This window comes from Astatotilapia calliptera, chromosome 14, assembly GCF_964374335.1.
Source record: "Astatotilapia calliptera chromosome 14, fAstCal68.1, whole genome shotgun sequence".
Taxonomy (NCBI): Eukaryota; Metazoa; Chordata; class Actinopteri; order Cichliformes; family Cichlidae; genus Astatotilapia; species Astatotilapia calliptera.
In genome coordinates, this window is record NC_137435.1 from 6,579,800 (window position 1) to 6,597,930 (window position 18,131).

Consider the following 18,131-nt stretch of genomic DNA (forward strand, 5'->3'; position numbering starts at 1 on the left):
GCTGCAGTGCACCAGCGCCAGCAACAGATGGCAATGATGCACCTTTCCCTATTAAAGGTGCTCTGCAGCCCGCTGGCACCTTCCTGTCTGTGTCTAAGAAGCATTTCTGATTAAGGAAACTACATTGTCCCCATGTTGGAAAAAGCAATTTTGATGCATCAAGCAACCTTACTAAAGTCAGACAGGTGAGGGTAAAACTGAAAATAAGTCTAGGAAGACAGAGGCTCTAGGCTTGGCAAAAAAAATAAATAAATACATAAATTGTCAGGGCACAACAGCATAGATTGTTTTTTCTTCACCATTTCCCAGATCCAACTATTTATCTTAAAAGAAAGTCTCTTCCGTTCCTCTGTTCTCTGTGTTTTTCATCCATCTGCTGCATGATCAGTCATGGTGGAGGATAAATGGTGTCGAAGGGCACTGACACACACACACAAACACACACAGAGACGAGTACATCTAATAGAGGAGCTTCTAGCCAAATCCCCGTGCAGCCGCTCAGAGTCCAGCATTACACAAGACCTGCGCAATGTTAATCTTCGGCTGAGGCTTAAGTGAATGAAGCACTCGCCCTCCCTCCATCAGGCAAGCCTACTCACTCCTCCTGGGCTTCAGCTAAGAGCAACAGACACTCTTTCTACCTCCTACACACTTACAAACAGGGCAGAAATGAGCAGGAGACATCATTATCCCTGCCTTGTCTGAGCAGGAATAGGAGTATATGATCTTAGATTGGCTCGGCATGAGGTTTCAGATTTATTGAGACGGTGTCCAATACATTACATCTTCATTGTCAAAACCAGCTGCAGGGACCAATTAAGAAAATTGAACTGTACAAATGCAAAATATTACGCATTGATAAATGATTAGCTGTTTTAATCTAATTAATTCTAACAAAAAAAGATAAACATTTCCTGAATCACACGTTCATAATGTGGGGATTTTATGTCATTACCTCTGGGCCCTGACAATTCTTAACCTAAATCAAATGAGGTATTAGTGATAATTATCAGGAACAAACCCACTGACCTGTGACTTCATCTGAGCAGCCTTCTCAGGATCAACAGCCAGAACATGCTGGTAGTGGCGGATGGTGTGCTGGCGGTCCTTGTTTTCAGCACGGACGTACCTTCTCAGGGCTTGCAGGATGCGGTGGGGCTGCGGAAAAATGGGGCAGGGTGATCAGTTGGGTCAAATAGTACAATATGGCCTTGGAAACATTTCTGTATAACACTGGCTGTTGCATGATTGAATATTCCTGTTTCGTGAGAGTATAATTGACATGCATTGTAATGCATTTCCCTTTTAATTTTTAATTATCAACCAAAAAGTGATATTCATTGTTTTCATTCAGCCAAATGTTTCATTCATAGGATTCAAATTTAATCAGATTTAAGTTTATTTAAGAAACCAATCCTCAAAATGACAAGCCCTTTTGTTGTTATGTGCCTCTCATTAAAAAGTCTGTGAAGGTTCTCAGTCATCCAGGTCATCGTAGTCTAAGGAGCTAGTCCAAACGCTTTTCTTTCCAAGCTCCTTAGACTCTCATTAAAAATGACCCATTTAGCTTTATGTTAGACATAAAATAAGTGAAAATTATTTTTCTCTTGCTCGTCATATATCCGAGGAGAAGAACAATGAGAATGCTGGCTTGAAATGCAAAATGATTAACTTCACATAAAACATAACATAAAATCTTCTGCAGCACTTACAGAAATAGCATCAGACTACAGATGACGCAATTAACAGTTTTGGAGGTGTAACGAAAGCTGTGCTCTTAAATCTGGCAACGTCATTAAACTTGAAATGAGAACAAATGAAGGCATTAAATCAATTCCCTTTTTGCTGATAAACCCAACATTAGTGGTATTGGAAAGGTGACCAGCACCTTCTAACAGAGTGCCAAACTGTGTGCTGGCAAAAAGCATCAAAAGTCTATTAGATAAAAGGAATTAAAAATAACTTGACACAAGGATTATAGCTGTAGGGTGAAATGTGATTGACTTTGTGCTTTGGGGGATTTGGGGATATGTGTTTTTATGGGTGCAGTAATCCATTCTCTTCATGATAGACTGCAAGTTGTCAGAGGCTCTTTTTAGCAGGATATGAGATTAGCTGCAATTGGTGGTAAATGTGGCCTGACAGAAATATACGCGTAGATTTATTTTCAAATTGACTACGGAAAGGAAAAAAGAAACATCCAGATGGAGAAAGGTAAGGATGACAAAGTTGCTCTGAGAAGCAGGTGTGTGCCATTTACCCTGGGGGGGTCAGCCTGCAGGGCAGCCAGGTAGTTCTCCAAGGCCAGACGGCGTCGGTCATTCAGCATGGCCTCTACCCGGGCGAGGTGAGTCTCCACCAGCTGTTGCTTCTCGCTGGCTGCTTCCTCCTCCAGGGACTCCACCATAGCTTGGAAGTGCTGTAAACCAGTTCAAAATCTTACATATGCACACTAAACTGCATAGCACTCTTTCAGTTTCTACTAACAGAAAAACACAAGTCTCAATTTCATTCATGTCGCCTTCCAGGCTTGTTAAGGGACTTGGGGACTCATTTAGAAGGTTTCCCGTTCAAACAATGTCCTCATTTAGCCTTAGAGTGATAAAGATGGAACAGCCAGGGAAACGGGATCTTTAATGGTACAGGGAGTGAGGGACCCAAGCCATCATCCCTCATTCAAACAAAGGGACAAACCGAGGGGCGACTCCCATGGGAAAGGATCAGTGTCTTACCTGGATCAATGTCTGCCGTTCAGCCTTGGGCAGGTTCTTAGCCTGGCGATCAGCTTCTTCCCACTCTTTTCTTACCTGGAGAGAGAAGTGCATAGAGAGGGAAGGAAGTGAAATGGAGATAAAAGGCAGTCCTACGATGACTCAGAAAACTGCTATTTTGTTGGGAAAACAATACCAGGTAGGTAAGAAACTGATAAAGTACGACTTTGTTTCTTGTTGTTATCTCAAATTCAAATGATTTATGTGACTTCTAACTTATTTTTTTTAAAAACAACATAGATAATACACTTGCTCCTTTTCCTCCTACAAATATCTATTTGACTGCCAATGATGCAACAAAAAAGCTACCAGCTTTACTGAAATAAATCTCTTCAAAGCATCTGCGATCATGTACAATGTGGTCACACAGTGCAGCTGAGTGGAAAGATCCTTACATATTGCCTCTCAGGAATCAGCGTCCTGATTCTTGCTGGTAAACTCACCCTCTCCATGCGGTTACGGTGTCTGATCTCCAGCTGCTCCTTGGCTCTCTGGAAACGACTGTGCTCCTTGTCGTCGGCGGGGGTTTCAAAGTAGATGTCGACATCATCGGTGGGCTGAGGAGTCGGGGGCATGGCTGCAAAGTCAGACACAGATGGCGAGAGGTCAGGGCAGCAAACTGACAACCGGACAGACTGACACACATAGAGAGACGGGCTAGCAGACCAGCCGATCCTGGCAGAAACAGGTAGGCAGCAAGACAGACACACAGGCAGACAACTGGGCACAGAGAGAAAGAGCTGAAAGGCGAAAGGAGATTGACGCCGGACCTAAATCCTCACAGATGCACTCCTCTCATTGGCGTTCTTCCACCCTCAGTAAGTCTGATAGATTTAAGAGAATCTGACAGTCTTTCCATTTCAGTTCTTTTCATCTTCCAATCGGCTTTCTGCTGACAGGTCGCATCTCCGACACTAATAGAAATATCTCCGTATTTGACAACTGGGTCACAGGGGGTGAAGCCAGAGGGCTCTGTTCTATACAGTCACGCACCGCTCCCTCCTCATATCCCTGCAACTTGCAAAAACAGTCCTGCTTCAGGCTGGCAAATAGAAAGACACCTCAAGCACTTTGGCCCCGTCATCTTAAAAAAGAGGAATGGGTTAAAAATAAGGACCTTTATTTTCTAATTCCTAAATTTAGCAGCTTCAGTCCTTAAAAATGAAGAAAAAATTCAGTTGGTTACAACTGTGAACTATGTCTAACCTGATGGGAAGTAAATCACTGCAGGTGCAAAAAAAGGGGCTACTGACTGACATATGCTGGTGGTTTCTAACAAAAATAGTTGCAGTGCTCTGTGATCAGAAGAGACAGGTTGCTGATAGACAGACAGAAACAAACTCATGCCGGGAGCAAACATTGACCGTCAAAGAAGAAGAAAGAGGAACACTACTGAGGGGAAAGTATGAGTGTTTTTTTTTTAATTGAAATTTAGTTTAAATTTTAAATGCGTTTTACAGTTTTCTCTTTTACTGCTACAGAGAACTCCGATTTGACAGTCAGGCAGAAGACTGGAAGAAAATAACATTTCCAGTATTTAATCTTTTATTCAAATAATTTTATATTCAAATGAAACCTAATGAAAATGTGATTTCTTTCTACTAGATAATACTAATATGGAAAATGTCTGCAGTTCAAAATTAGTAGAGCGTTTCACTAAAGTAATGAACCTGCTATATCTTGTCTTTACAAATAAACTATTTCATAAAAAAAGTAAATGAAAAATGTCATTATGTGTAGTGATGCAAGGATGAAATCTGACGGATTAAGAAGTAGCAAATAAATGGTAATTTGAAGAATTGGTTTACATCATCATTTAAATATCAAACAAAATCTGACTCACATTTAAACAGATTTCAACTAATTTAACTGATGATAAAAAAAATACCTTCTTTGCACCAAGAAGATTCTGTCACTTTTGATATGATTTTTTAAACTGAAATAATTAATAAAAATAATTGTTTGGAAAAATAAAGCAAAAGAGAACAGCTTAGAGTATATTCAGGAGGACGTGGCTGTGAAATAACGTGGAAAGAACGACTGCAGAACAGGTGTTCTGTTTACTACATCTATAATTTCCTTGAAGGCTTTCAGTGGGAAGTTTGCAGCAAAGACACAAACAGATAAAGAGAGCGGAGGGTTTGTTAAAGCGGCCTCTGTCACGTGAGACTTACTCAGACGTTTGCACACGGCCATGCAGTACTCCTCTGAGTCGAAATTGTTGCGGTTGCCGGCACAGCCACCGTAAATGAAGCGCACACACTTCCTCTGGCTCATGTCGAAGTGCCAGCGGGGCATGGAGGCACGACAGGGGCCGGTCTCAGCCTCCAGGGTGCACACCGCTGCCAGAGTACAGCTTGTTAGATCAACCAGCCATTTTGGGCAGCAGTCTCAATTACAAACACTCAGAAAACTACAGAAACTAGATAATAACATGTTCATAACCTCCTTTCTGTTCAGCCTGAGCTGGACTTATCTAAGAATGAGAAAGGGTGATATGTCCCTTCAGTCTGATACAAGAAGAACAGTTCATCACAGTATCTGGTGTGAGCTCAGCTTATCTAATTACAGACCGGTGGGGATTTAGGTATAACTGGATCTAGCTGAAAGGTTGAAAAGGTTTGATTATATTTAAGATGTAGGTAGTGGCAAGTGCATATAAAGGGAGAGTTAGAGGGAGGGGGTTGAGTGGATGATATGAAAGCATCTAACAGCACATTACAAACCTTTCACTTCTTGTAGAATCTTGTCCTCATCCTGGTTGTCAGACATTTTGCTTTCTTTCTTCTCATCCTCATCCTCCTTGTCAGCCTCCTCGTCCTCATAGACATAGTGGTACTCCTCCTCGTCCTCCACCTCCTCATCTTCATCCTCATCTACCAATTCCTCCTTCTGTGTGGGCTGCTCGTCAGCTGGTGTCTCGCTGATGAGGGAAAGAGTCGGTTAAGTGAAGAGGTGTAAGCCATTGAAAGGAGTGATTTATCAAGAGAGACAGAGCAGCTGCCATGGATCAATGTCACAAAACTTTAATTCATCCAGATGGCCAGTTACATCCGCCCTTCCCAACGCAGCGCTTATTTTGCTTGCAATATTTCATGAACACATCCAGATGCAGTCTGCCCTCCACCTTCGCAATTGCTCACCTGTCCTCGACAGCCTCCTCTTCATCCAGGTCCATCTCGTCAATCTCCTCATCCTCTACCTCTTCATCTTCGTCATCCTCCTGGGAGGGGAGGGAAGGTTGGGTGGACTCTGTGCGAGAGGCGGGGCAGCACACGTATTCTGTGCCTTGGAACTTATCAATGCCACAGGGCAGCAGCATGCCATAGCTGTGCAGCACCATGGAGCTCTTGCCGCAGGCCTGGGGGGTGAAAGAAAAGGGCACGTGGCACGGGGTCGGTCACTCTCCAATTTACCAGCTTTAACTTTGACAAAGTGATATTTGTTGAACTTTTATTAATCGAGACAATTTTAAAAGACCTCAGCATCAACGAAAGCCTGGCCTGATAAAGGAGTATGTGAGTTATGGAAGAAGCAATCATCTTAAGAGCCTCAGGACACAACCACCAGGACTTCCAGTGTAGAATGCCAAGGACAAGGCTTCCTGTTTCTTTCACTGATCTTTGATAACAAGGTTATTTGCTATTCCAAGTGACTGTTTACAAAGGTGCAACCAAGCCCATTCAATCAAGATTAGTCAATATTGGTGAATCTCAACAATAAGTAAGAGACTAGGCAACAATGGCATTCATAGGAGAGCTCCAATGTAAACATCACTGCTGACTAAGAAGAACAAAAAGGCTGCTCTCACATTTGCTAAATATGTCTGAAGAATCTGAAATATACAAGTGTAGCAAATATGCAAAAGAGAAAGCAATTCAGAAAAGGGGAAATACTTTTTCCCAGCACTGTAAGAACATTTATATGTAAGCTGAATTTCATTGTTTATTCTAACTTCAAGAATAGTGCTGCGCAGAGGAGGTTTCTCCACCAGCAGGATAGAGCTCATTCTTCAGCCACATACTGACTGGAATGATAAAAAGTCATGTAGTCCTTCAACTGCCAAGCTATTTTTCAACAATGCTGATGCAAGCACTGAGTGCAAGCTCGCTCTAATTGATGGCGGCTGAGAAACTCCACTGAATTTGCCGCCCTGCTTAAGAACATCCCAGTGGCAGGTGGTGAGGGAGAGATTGTTTTTGAAGCATTTTTCTTACTCACTTATTCCCTCTGCCAAGATTTATCCGTGCTTAGGTGTAACATATTTGTTATCGACTACAGGTTGTTTTGGATGCCCCACAAACTAAGGCTGAAGATGATACTCAGTCTTTGGCCTATTTTTTTTTGGACTGTAGGACTGAGGGAGCATGAGGCAGGGAGTGACATGATTGGCTCTGTGAGCCGTGGTCATACTGGCCCCAAAGGGGTGGCTCTGGAGCCGCCCTGTGGGATTAGCTGCATTACAGCCACAACACTAATCTGATTAACAGCTGAAATGTGAGGACTCCCCATCCGTCTATGATCAGAGGACCTCAGAGACTCTCAGAGACAGGTGGAAAGACATTAGAGTGGAAATACGGGCAAGTAATATAAGAACGATCCGTATGACAGGAAGAAGAGACTTGTTTAATCTGCGAGTTAAAGCTAACAACGTCTTCCCACAGGATACACAGCCTCCCACCATTTCCTGTGAGGTGATTCCTTCCTTACCTCTTTGGCCACACTGTGCCATTGCTGGTGGCTGACGCACATGTCCATACGCTCCTTGTGAAAGAACTTGCACTTTTCAGGAACCAGAAGGACGTCACTCACAAACTCGCCCACTGTAACAGCAAAACAGAAAATGGACCAATATGCCTGTTATTCACACCACCAATCTGTCCAAAAAAAGCCTAATCACTGCCTAACAGCACTGCCAGGGTTTATAAAAATATCTCATAGTCGGACTAAAAAGGAATAGATGAAGAGCAAAAAAGGGGGCCGAGATTCAATAATTCATAGCTGCCTGGTCCTAGATACTTCATTCCAGCGGTATAACAGAGAGGGCATTTGGCACTTTAACACTTGTAGCTGCCTCAGAACCTGAGAGGGATTCATCTCCCTTCTATAGCTGCATCTGTTACCCATCTGCAATCAAAATGGCAGTGGAGAAAATCAGGTTTCACACTGTGACTCTTTTAAGGTAGTCCAGGCTCTTCCTGCAAGAAAATGACATCATTTGCTTGATGAATTCAATTCAGCGATGTTTTATTCATAGAGCGAGCTGACAGAAAGAGGATCTGGAAGAAATAAATGGCTTGAAAGGTTTCTTGTGAGTTCCTATGAATAGATTTAAGATGAAAAAAGAAAAACATGCACGTCTGAGAAAATGGTGCAGGGGTCATAAGAAAGATTAAAAAGGACAGTGACTGCTCACATGCTGGCAGTGTGACAAGTTGCTCAGGTAGAGCCATGGCCACCAGAAACAGATGGAAAGCCAGGCAGCCAGGCAGGGAAAGAAAAAGAGGGCCCAATGAATAGAAGGTTTAGAGCGCGGGCTGAAAGCACACAAATCAGGGTCTAGAGGTTTCACGATGAGGGCTGGGAGCTGTCCTATAACTGCTCATTTAGTGGTTCGCCCTAAACTCGGCCTCAGGCAGGGCTGCTGGAGCACAGGCGAGGCGAGGCAGGCGGGTAGAGGGCGAAAAAGCAGTGTTTTGGAAAATGAGAGGGTAGGATAGGAAGAGAAGAGAGCCTGAAATAGTAGAGGACTCAGCAGCTGCTTCTCACCACCCCCCCTTCAGACCCCCGTCTGCTTTATACCCACCAATGGTTAAGGTTAGCCACATTAAGCAGATTTATCCAGGTTCTCTACTTAGACACATCAATTGCATCTAAGTAATTGTGCAATTGCTGGTTGGCACAAAATTATTCAACAGAATACTGAATGCATCTGATTTAACATTTTATCTGTCTTCTGGCTTTCAATGAAGATATGATTCATGGCTTTGTTTGACACTTCTGTCACTGTGAACATTTTACACCCTTTATTCTCATTACTTGTTCTTGCACTACTTCTATTTCACCACATTTTATAGCTCAATTTCTGTCCCATATATCTGCAATTCTATATATTGTTAACGGGTAAAAATTAGCTCTGTCATGACTCCACAGGGCATTACAGTAGAATAATAGAACAGCCAAGCCCAATAATATAACAAAATTATTATAAAATAAACACTTGAAGTGGCCATTCTGCATGATTACTCCCTTCATTTTTATGGATTTGCTGCTGATATTTCTGTCCTCCACTTTTAAGCAAGTAGAGCTCTAACAATGACATTTGCTCACTTTGTAGGAGAACAACTTTTATTTTATTTCATTGCTGCTAATGATTTAAATTGCCTTCCGCTTTACTAACTCTGGCCTCCTTTCCAGAGAAACTGAGAAGCTCAAGGACGAATATGACTCCCTGTAACCCTCAGCTCCATATATTCTCCACCGGATGCTAAGCGATTCATTTACTTATGCTTTCATTTCGTCCACTCACTCTCAGAGGCTTCTCTGGTTGTGAGGTGGAGTGGGTTTCAAGCAGATGCCGTATGCAGTCACACTGCAGTGGGTGATGGATGATGGTGTTCGGTGAGCAGCTGTGCCTTGCTCACTGCAAGAAACCCAGCACCGTGTGTTTTCTGTGCATTATCAGTTTGTGTAGTTGCAAGTGTGAGCATAAGAGCATACTCTTCTATTTCGGTGACCTCCTCTCCACATACTCTATTCATCCACTTTTCCTTTAACCTGCCATCTATCAGATGCCCTTGCTAACACTGTCAAATTCCTGGTCTGGCTGCACCGAATGCATATAAGGCATGTACTGAAGATCCTCTCACTGCTGCAAGGTGCTAAATCATAGCGCATAGCTTTTGTGTTTCAAGGACTCTCAAGGTGAAACCTGCTGTCATTAATTTCAGTGATAATTTCTACACCCTAAATTCAAATATAAATATGGATGGAAAAAATGAGTGTTTCCTGGACAAAAATAGTTTGAAATACATAATTTTAAAATAAATTAGAGGAATATTATTAATACATGCATGCACCTGTTGCTTTGTCTGATTTTAAGCCATATAGCTCGTTTAATGTGAAGTTATTTTTGATTTCTTGGCTAACCTGTCATTTACATTTGGATTGTGCTTCTTTGGGGAGGGAACCAGACATTTCTAAAATCAGGAAGTAGCTGGAGTTCGATGACACATAATGGAAAGAACACTTCATTTAACTACTGGTTTTAGACCCTAGAAAATGTTTTGTGATGGCCTGAAGACTTATTTCTGACTCTGCAAAACATTTTTCAAGCCATAATGGAATACTAACAGATAGTGCACCAAGCTTTTTTTGTACACATTTTCAGTGTATTCACAATAGCACAACTCAGCATCTGTTACGACAACTGAACTTGTCACTGTGTATCCTGCCCTTTGTTCCACCAATAGACTTAGTCAACAGGAAAAGCAAAGAATGTGCCATGTGCATAAATGTTATGCAATTATGTACATTTCCCACCCACCTAAACATCGCTTTAAAATGCCTCCTGAAAAGTCTACAAAGTAAAAAGGCTTTAATATGCCTCAAATAAATGATGCCATATTGGAGACAGCTACCAGGGGCAGCAGAATTTAAGCCCCTAGTTCTATAAAACCAAAATGCAAATGTAAAGTTGTCTCAATAAATCAGTGTTTGCAAATACAAAGAGTGCACCTATATTTTTCTCCAATAACATGCAGTCTGCAGTCAATTTAATCACTATGTAACAGACACGCCAACAAACACCAGAGTCACACATGTGCAATAACCGTTTTTACCATTCTAGACATAATAATAAAAAAGTCTCTAAAATAATCCTGACTCGTCTGACAAAGACATCATGCTGCAGGGATTAAAGCGCCATGGAACAAAAATCGCATTCATTTGCAGAGCCATTGTTTGAGGACAGGAAACATGGAGGGATTGTGGCTCTGAGCCTTTGCATGGAGAGAGATGGACTACAGCACAACCCATCTCTCTCCTTTTACACTGAGCTTCTTCCTTAGCACTTGCATTATTCATATAAACCTATTAATTTGACATGGGTGCAGGTCTAGCCCTTTTAATCGAATCCTTCCAGCTAAAGCCCAGCTCCCTTTGGAGCATTTCATTTCTTTTTGAATCTAGTATAATTAAAGTACACTGACAAACAAAAGGCGGAACCTCTGATGTCCATTTCTCTGAAACATTATGCAGACATTGCAAACAATGAATAATTTAAAAGCACTTGTTACTGCATTTGATATGATAGAGAGGCCTGACAAGTAATGGACTGCAGAGAGGAGCCACGGTGAAGTGGCAGAAGCATGGCATGTCATGAAGCGTATGATCAGAGCCCTCCAACTAATCCCCCTAAAATGCTCCATTACATAATTAAGCAGAAACCCTCTGAACAGCCTTCTTCTCACCAACACCTTATGTTTATCTCTCCTTCTCCATCTGTCCTCTGCTTTCTCAGTTGAGGCTCCTCATTTGGAGCTTAGCAGAGCAGCAGAGAGGGCTCTGTAAATTGATAGGGCATGAGTGTCACCCCTTTAACAATGATGACGAAAAATGTGCAAGAGTGAATCCTTAATTATTCTAGAAGAGGTAATGAAATTGGCCTAATCAAATGGAAGTCGTTTCACTGCTGTTGAACTATGCTTAAAGAGTTCAGGTGCAACAGTCAGCTGTAGTGAAAGTACAGTCCTATTAAGTATTGTAGCCTCTGGATGTCAGATGAGAGGAAGCCATAGTGAAATTTTGGAAAATGATTCCGCCTCTAAATCTCTCATCTGTATTCACGTCTCAGCCACCAAGTAGCCGCTCTGGATGTGTGTTTGCTGTCCCATGGAGTACCCCAAAACCACCTCTCTGCATTTGCCAAAAATGCTCTTGAATGGTAGCCTATTTCACAGTCCAGTGCAAGTGCTAATGGCTTTTTCATCCTGGAAAGCGGCACAACTCAATCAGCAAGAGGCCTTTGGACAGAGGAAGAATGTCGGAAAGTGTTAGCAGCATGAAGGAAGATATTTTTTCTTCCTGACATGGCTGGACAAATACAGGGAGGAGTTTCAAGACTCCATTTCTATCTTATTGCAATCCTCAGCGGTAGCAGGAGTGTACTGTGTTTTTGTAAGTCAGGGGCCACAGAGGCATGTGGCCTGCATAGTCTGGGGCTATATCTGACATTTAATAAACCAGAATATAGCCATGTTGCCACTGCTGATTACAGAGATTCTGCAGGAGACAGAGGAGAGAGAGCATTGTCTATGACAGTGCAGGCGAATGGCGAAATGGGGAGTAATAAAGTAGGCCTCCTCACAGACCCCTCTCTTGCTGACCCTGTGTGTCTGTGTGAGTTTATGGCCACTGTCTGAGGAAGGGGGGATAAGATTGCAGTTTATTGCTCAACAAGCCTCCCCAGCAATAAAAGGCTCATGGCCCTAAGCCATCCATTCTGAAACACATTAGCTCCCATCCAGCCTGGATCTGCTCAATCTGCAGCTCAAGGCCAGAATTAGTCAACTGAATCAGACTCCAATATTGCTCTATGTCACCTCTGCCTGTGGCTAAGATGTATCATACTCTAATCTTTCTCCACCCTGATGGATAATACAGACAAAGGGGGAAAATGAAGAACATCTAGATTTGAAGGGTTATTTACCACCTAAGTGATTTCTCCCGACCCTTGAACCACTCATAAGTGCACAAGCTTACCTAAGCATTTGTAAGGCACTACAACATGGGCGTGCCCTTTGCACACTTTCTTCTCTTTCTTGCACCAGTTCTCAATGCGAATGGGCTGGTTGGCTTCCACCACATTTGTAATCTGGAGTTCTGGATACATCTGCAGGAAGAAGAAGACCCAAATTAATATTAAGCACTGAGAGAACGTACATTTGTGTACGTGTGTGTCCGTGTGTAGATGTGTGTGAAAGAGAGAGAGAAGGTGAGATAAGTGGAGCTTCAGTAGGATCCTTTAATCCACACTTTATACTCTCTAGATGCCATCTGTTCATCCGTGAAAGAGCATATGATTTACACTTTCCCCAAATGCCAACAAAATGTCATTGGTAAATGCAACTGAAGCTTTTGAGATAGGTTGCTTGAAAATGTACAGCCCTGCTTTTTTTTTCTTCCCTTGGATGGCTGCATAATAAACCATGACACCATTTCCAGAAGCCTCCTGGGTTAGCAGGTATAGTAGGAGTACTGAGTAAATAAGAGTGAGGATATCCATGTTGTGTAAAACTTCGTTTTAGAGGCAGCTTGAGAAAATGACAGTCACAAGATCTGGGAATTTAAAAGCCACCCACCATAGTGTAAATAACACCTTATAGCCTCTCTAGTGACAAATCACAGAAAAATGAAAATTGGCTTTTCCCCTCACCACAGTAGCTAATTTCCCTCAGTACACATCAATTTAGTCTTCAATGCCACCCACCTAACCTAAAATGTCCTCAACAAATAATTTATACTTAATAATCTAAAGTTGTGCAAAAGTTTGTTATTTCATTGTGAACCTACTGTGAAGCAAACCCAGCTGTTTTGAACAGACACCATTTTCATTTGCCACGAGCAGGTTATCTTAGTTTAGCAAGAAGGCTGAAAAAAGAAAATAGCCTGGCTCTGTCCAAAAATCTGCCTGAAAGCAGCTCTAAAGTTCACTTATTAAACCGGATATCTTGTTTTTTTTTCCAATTCACTGCTTTTTTATTTTTGTACAGACATGAGATCGGTTTGATCCTCTCATCTAACTCCCCACCAGACAGAAAACAGGCGTGTATCCAAAAATGTCAAAGTATTCTTCTCAGTTAACTCTCAGTAAATGACATTTAATATATTTCCTGACAGCAGCACCAATAAGCTGCTAAATGGAACAAGAAAAATGAATAAAAGCACACAGTAGACTGCAGGTTTAGCCATCACACATGTGCCACCCGAAAACTCTTAAAATCAACCAGACATGATGAAATTATTATTTTATTATTTAGGTATAAAAAGTATAAAGAAAATGTGACAAAATATATGTTCAAAAATACACGAATTTAAGAAAATTTCCTTGTTTCTATGGCACAAATGGGGGATAAATGGCAACGTAATGTCATGCTCAGTTATCACAAAAGTCATCATCACAGTTGTTTTGGTCAGTGTTGAGACCAGGATTGTTTAACACAACTACTCAAAGACTTTACTTAACAGGCAAAGCTTAATTTGTTAAAACTTCTCTGAACTTTAATTATAATTCAAATTAAACAACTAAATAACTGCTAGAAATAAATAAAGAAACCAAATATGCCACGGTCTGGCACATTCATTGAGAGGTAAATGGAAAGGAAAGCAAAACAATTACTGCAAAACAGAACGCAGCAAAATAATTGCTTTATCTCGATTATCTAGCTTTAATAATCATTCAAAGCCGAAAGTGGTTCTGAAATTAAATTTGATTAATTGCAGTCATATAAAAACAACTATCCAAAAAAATAATAATAAAATAAAAATCCTTGCAATTGTTACTTCAAACACGTTTCTTGCACTTTCACACAGTTGCATCCCTAGCCATCTAATTTAATGAACTGACAACTCATGAAGCTACTGAGCGTTCTAAGTAGTAAATGAGTTTCATCAAGTCTGTGAGACTGACAGGATAAAGACGTGTCTGTGTCACAATGTCTTACCTCCTGGCAGTACTGCAGTATACCGTCTTTGGTTCTTACACAGCTCTTAGTCCCAGATGGGTCTGGTTCCCAGCGGCCGGTTTGAATGTTGATGTGCATGTTGAGCTTTCCACAGAACATCGCCACCTGTGGCTCGGCCACGGCAAACCCTGTGCCTGCGTTTGCTGCCAGTGCCTGCAGAAGGACAAGAGCAAAGAGAGAAATAAGGGTTAAAACACTCAGTCATCATAAAGCCCATAAAAGCTGGGGAATAAGCTGGTTGACAGACTTGAGAAGCTGTCTGCCCCACTCCCATCTCTCATAAACACCATTCTGCATTATGGAGTCTGATCGGATAAACCAGATTCGGATTATGTGCTGTAATACAGAACTTATAAGACATGAAGTATTGCATGTCTTGGCTGCTGCCAACTCTCTGCTGCAGTGCTGAGAGAGCAGAGGGATTCAGACAGGAGACAAATTAATTGCACCTGGGGAATATTTGGCAGGGTGGATGGTTAAACAAGTGGAGGTTTGATTGGATTTGTGCACAACATTTTTAGCTCTGATGTGCACTGAGTAACTAAGAGGCTTCACACAGAGAGCAGGAGATCAGACGGGGAAAAAAACTGCAGTCCGTCACGCCTCACAAACCAGGACATTCCTAGTTGAAGGCAGAGCTTTGATTGTCTAGACCTCCCGGGACCAAAGTCTTTCTACAAAGTAGAGATCATTTATTCTTCAGAGTAAACAATCCACACACTCTGCATCATCAGGTCAGCTGTGCAGACATATTAGAACAAGATAAGCAGGTTTTTCAAGATATTCTGGAAATATATCCATAATATTTCTTTCTTCTAACGCCATTCCCCATCTTTGTTTACTTGCACACCCTTTGATCTTAACTGTTAGCTTCTGCTATCTTTGTATACTCTTCTCTGTTATGATTTCCTAAACAATATACTGTAGTTCCTCTTTAAGCAAGCAGGAAGCACAAACACCCAGATGCATGTCCTTCATTTGATAACTAAACAGCTCGTATGATATCAAATGGACACATTCAAAGCTACTGTGCAGTCATCTGTTGCACAATTGGCTTTCATGTGGCTCGGTGTGTGTTTAGCATGGGTCGTGTCATCGGCTCCTCATTGAAACAATAAGTCACATCCTGCTAATGTTCACGTGATGCTAGTGGTGCTACTGCACAGGCATCTCATATTAATCAGTGAAGCGATGTAGGTCTGCATGCCAAACTGTCCCAAAGCAGACACTAGGGAGTCTCCAGACAGGGAGTGGAACAGAACTGATGCCCACTTGATTGTCATAATATCATCAGACTGAGTAAACACGCTTCAGCCCCAGAGGGAGATCAAGGCAATGAGTGGCGACACATTTCTGACCATTTGCTGGGTTCTCAACACAGAGAAGATGTGGGCAGAGGTGTCGCCGCTGTAGCACTGAGCCAAGGACAAAACAGCTGAAGAGCAACGCTTGAGTAACAGCGTGTTAGACAAAGCTCTCTGTTTAATTCTGTGCAGGCTCCCAGGCTGACAATGGATGCAGAACAGAGTAGAGTGAGGACAAAACAAGTGCTGTGTAATCAGCAGTTGGCTGTGCTGCGTGATGAGCTGCAGAGTTAACCAGAGCTCAGTCTGCTTGCACACAGACAAACACACATCAACTGAATAAAGCTCCAGCCCAACACATACCTACATAAGTATACACGTGCACATTTAGCAACAAGCACATCCTCAAAACATGTCCGTCCACACAGACTACCTGATTATGCCTTTACCCTGCTCCAATACTCCCTCTCTGAACTAAAATAGGCAATCAAACAAGGAATAAAACGGCAGCAAATCTCAAACGGTTAAAAACTGAACACTAAGATTTAGGTTATTATTACAGTTATTGAACTGTAGCTAGATAGAGGCTTACAAAAACAAATACAGTACTGTATACTATATACATTTTCTTTTCTTTGAATTTACTTCCACTTTGTTTACTTATACACACATATAATAATGTTTTACCTGCTGGCCTAACAAATTCTTCTATTTGAAAAATTTTGTAGACTTTGCATGGTGAACTATGTATATTTTTACGCTGTTAAATCCAACAAACTGTTAATTGTTGAAAAGACAGCAACTAGCGAGGATTGACCTGAACAAAAAATTTAAGCCTGTTTGCTCTCCACCTGCTTTCTCAGGTATTCTCAGAGTGCCTCAGGAGCAGAGAGGTGTAGAGGGGATAGTGACAGCCTGACTACAACTACAAGGTTGCCGTTGAAAAACAAGTGTTGGGTGTGTCTCGACACCCCTTTGACTCCCGCTTTATATTTAATTCTTCAAAGACAACAATAGCACTGTAGGAAGAGTGGAGGCAGTTAATACCACTGTGGTAAATCTGCAGTCACATGCCAGTTTAGGAGCCAGACCTGCACAAAGAGCAGTGCAATGGAGGGCGTCTGAGAGCGCGAGAAGTGACACACAGAAAACTAGCTCCTTTGTGGTTCCTGTCTTTTCCGTGTCACCTTTAGAAAACACACGGCGAAATGCACACTGCTACAGGAGACGTAGATTCCTTTGTTCTTGATTCAACATGTCGCACATTTTGGTCCAACTTTGAAACAGACAATTTTTGTTTGGTTGCGACTCAGCCTTGGACAGTCGCTCATCTGAATGTCATTTCCAGAGCAGTCAAGCACACAACTGGAGTGTCATTGTTCCAGTTCTTTATGTCATTCAAGAACGATGTGCTCTGTCAACCCACGAGGGCCAGCGAAATGGAGGTTATATGCAATAATATTTAATTACGTTCTTCAATCTCGATGTGATTCAACATGAAATAGAAGATCAGGCCACTATTTCATTTTTTAATTTTTACAGTACAGCAGCCCTTTGACTGTCAATTATTTTTGCTGATATTTATGATCAGGGTGTAAAAAAATCTTCATGTAATGTTATTGCTAATTCAGCTCGCTAGACCTGAAGGCTTTATACAAACAGAAAAAACAGATTAGATTGCCTGGAGACATGAAATAATAGATTAATAAGTGGGATTAAAAAAAGATGAGCCTTCAGCATATTTTGAAGAGCAAACGGGAGCGTTGGATTGCACTGAAAATCATGCTGTCTTTTGAGATTTTGTTGGCATACAGAAATATGCTTCGATACAAAATATTTTCTTTGTCATGCGTTACCACCATTGTGTGTGTGTGTGTGTGTGTGTGTGTGTGTGTGTGTGTGTGTGTGTGTGTGTGTGTGTGTGTGTGTGTGTATCTCTATGCTGCTAAAATACAAAAACAATCTGAATGTAATTTTAACTGCTGAGGCACACACCTCACGGACAAATAAGCCACCGCGCCTAAAAAGTCATCGAGCCCTCTCATCTCTCATTACTGACTCACCGTGAGATGTTATATCGTGTAAGTGTGAACACCTGCTCCTGTGCGTAAGCTCAGCAAGAGGGGAGACAAAAGACGGCGAGAGGGAGTGGAAGCTGGAAAAAGGGAGAGGCGGTGAGACAGAGGAAAGCTCAGGCAAATTGGGTAAACAGCAGCAGGAAACATACGCCGATTGGCTTATATCCCAGCTTCAAATATTATTCTCAAGTCAACGCAGACTGTAATGCAATAAAGAAGGTGGCGTGAACGCAG

The 18,131-nt window shown here is 41.9% G+C and overlaps 1 protein-coding gene across 7 annotated transcripts in view; it reads right to left on the reverse strand.

The window, feature by feature from the left end:
- aplp2 (amyloid beta (A4) precursor-like protein 2) overlaps nucleotides 1-18,131 on the reverse strand; it is a 50,961-nt gene that overhangs the window by 7,726 nt on the left and 25,104 nt on the right. For 6 of the 7 annotated variants that reach the window (XM_080288624.1, XM_080288625.1, XM_026191430.2 and 3 more), the window contains exons 2-11: nucleotides 14,495-14,668; nucleotides 12,534-12,663; nucleotides 7,482-7,594; nucleotides 5,915-6,132; nucleotides 5,498-5,694; nucleotides 4,946-5,113; nucleotides 3,215-3,348; nucleotides 2,733-2,807; nucleotides 2,261-2,419; nucleotides 1,030-1,158 (exon numbers count right to left, since the gene is read on the reverse strand). In XM_080288624.1, coding sequence (XP_080144750.1) covers nucleotides 1,030-1,158; nucleotides 2,261-2,419; nucleotides 2,733-2,807; nucleotides 3,215-3,348; nucleotides 4,946-5,113; nucleotides 5,498-5,694; nucleotides 5,915-6,132; nucleotides 7,482-7,594; nucleotides 12,534-12,663; nucleotides 14,495-14,668 — 1,497 coding nt within the window. The remainder of the gene's footprint in view (nucleotides 1-1,029; nucleotides 1,159-2,260; nucleotides 2,420-2,732; nucleotides 2,808-3,214; nucleotides 3,349-4,945; nucleotides 5,114-5,497; nucleotides 5,695-5,914; nucleotides 6,133-7,481; nucleotides 7,595-12,533; nucleotides 12,664-14,494; nucleotides 14,669-18,131) is intronic. The other variant, XM_026191433.2, reaches the window with a different exon arrangement.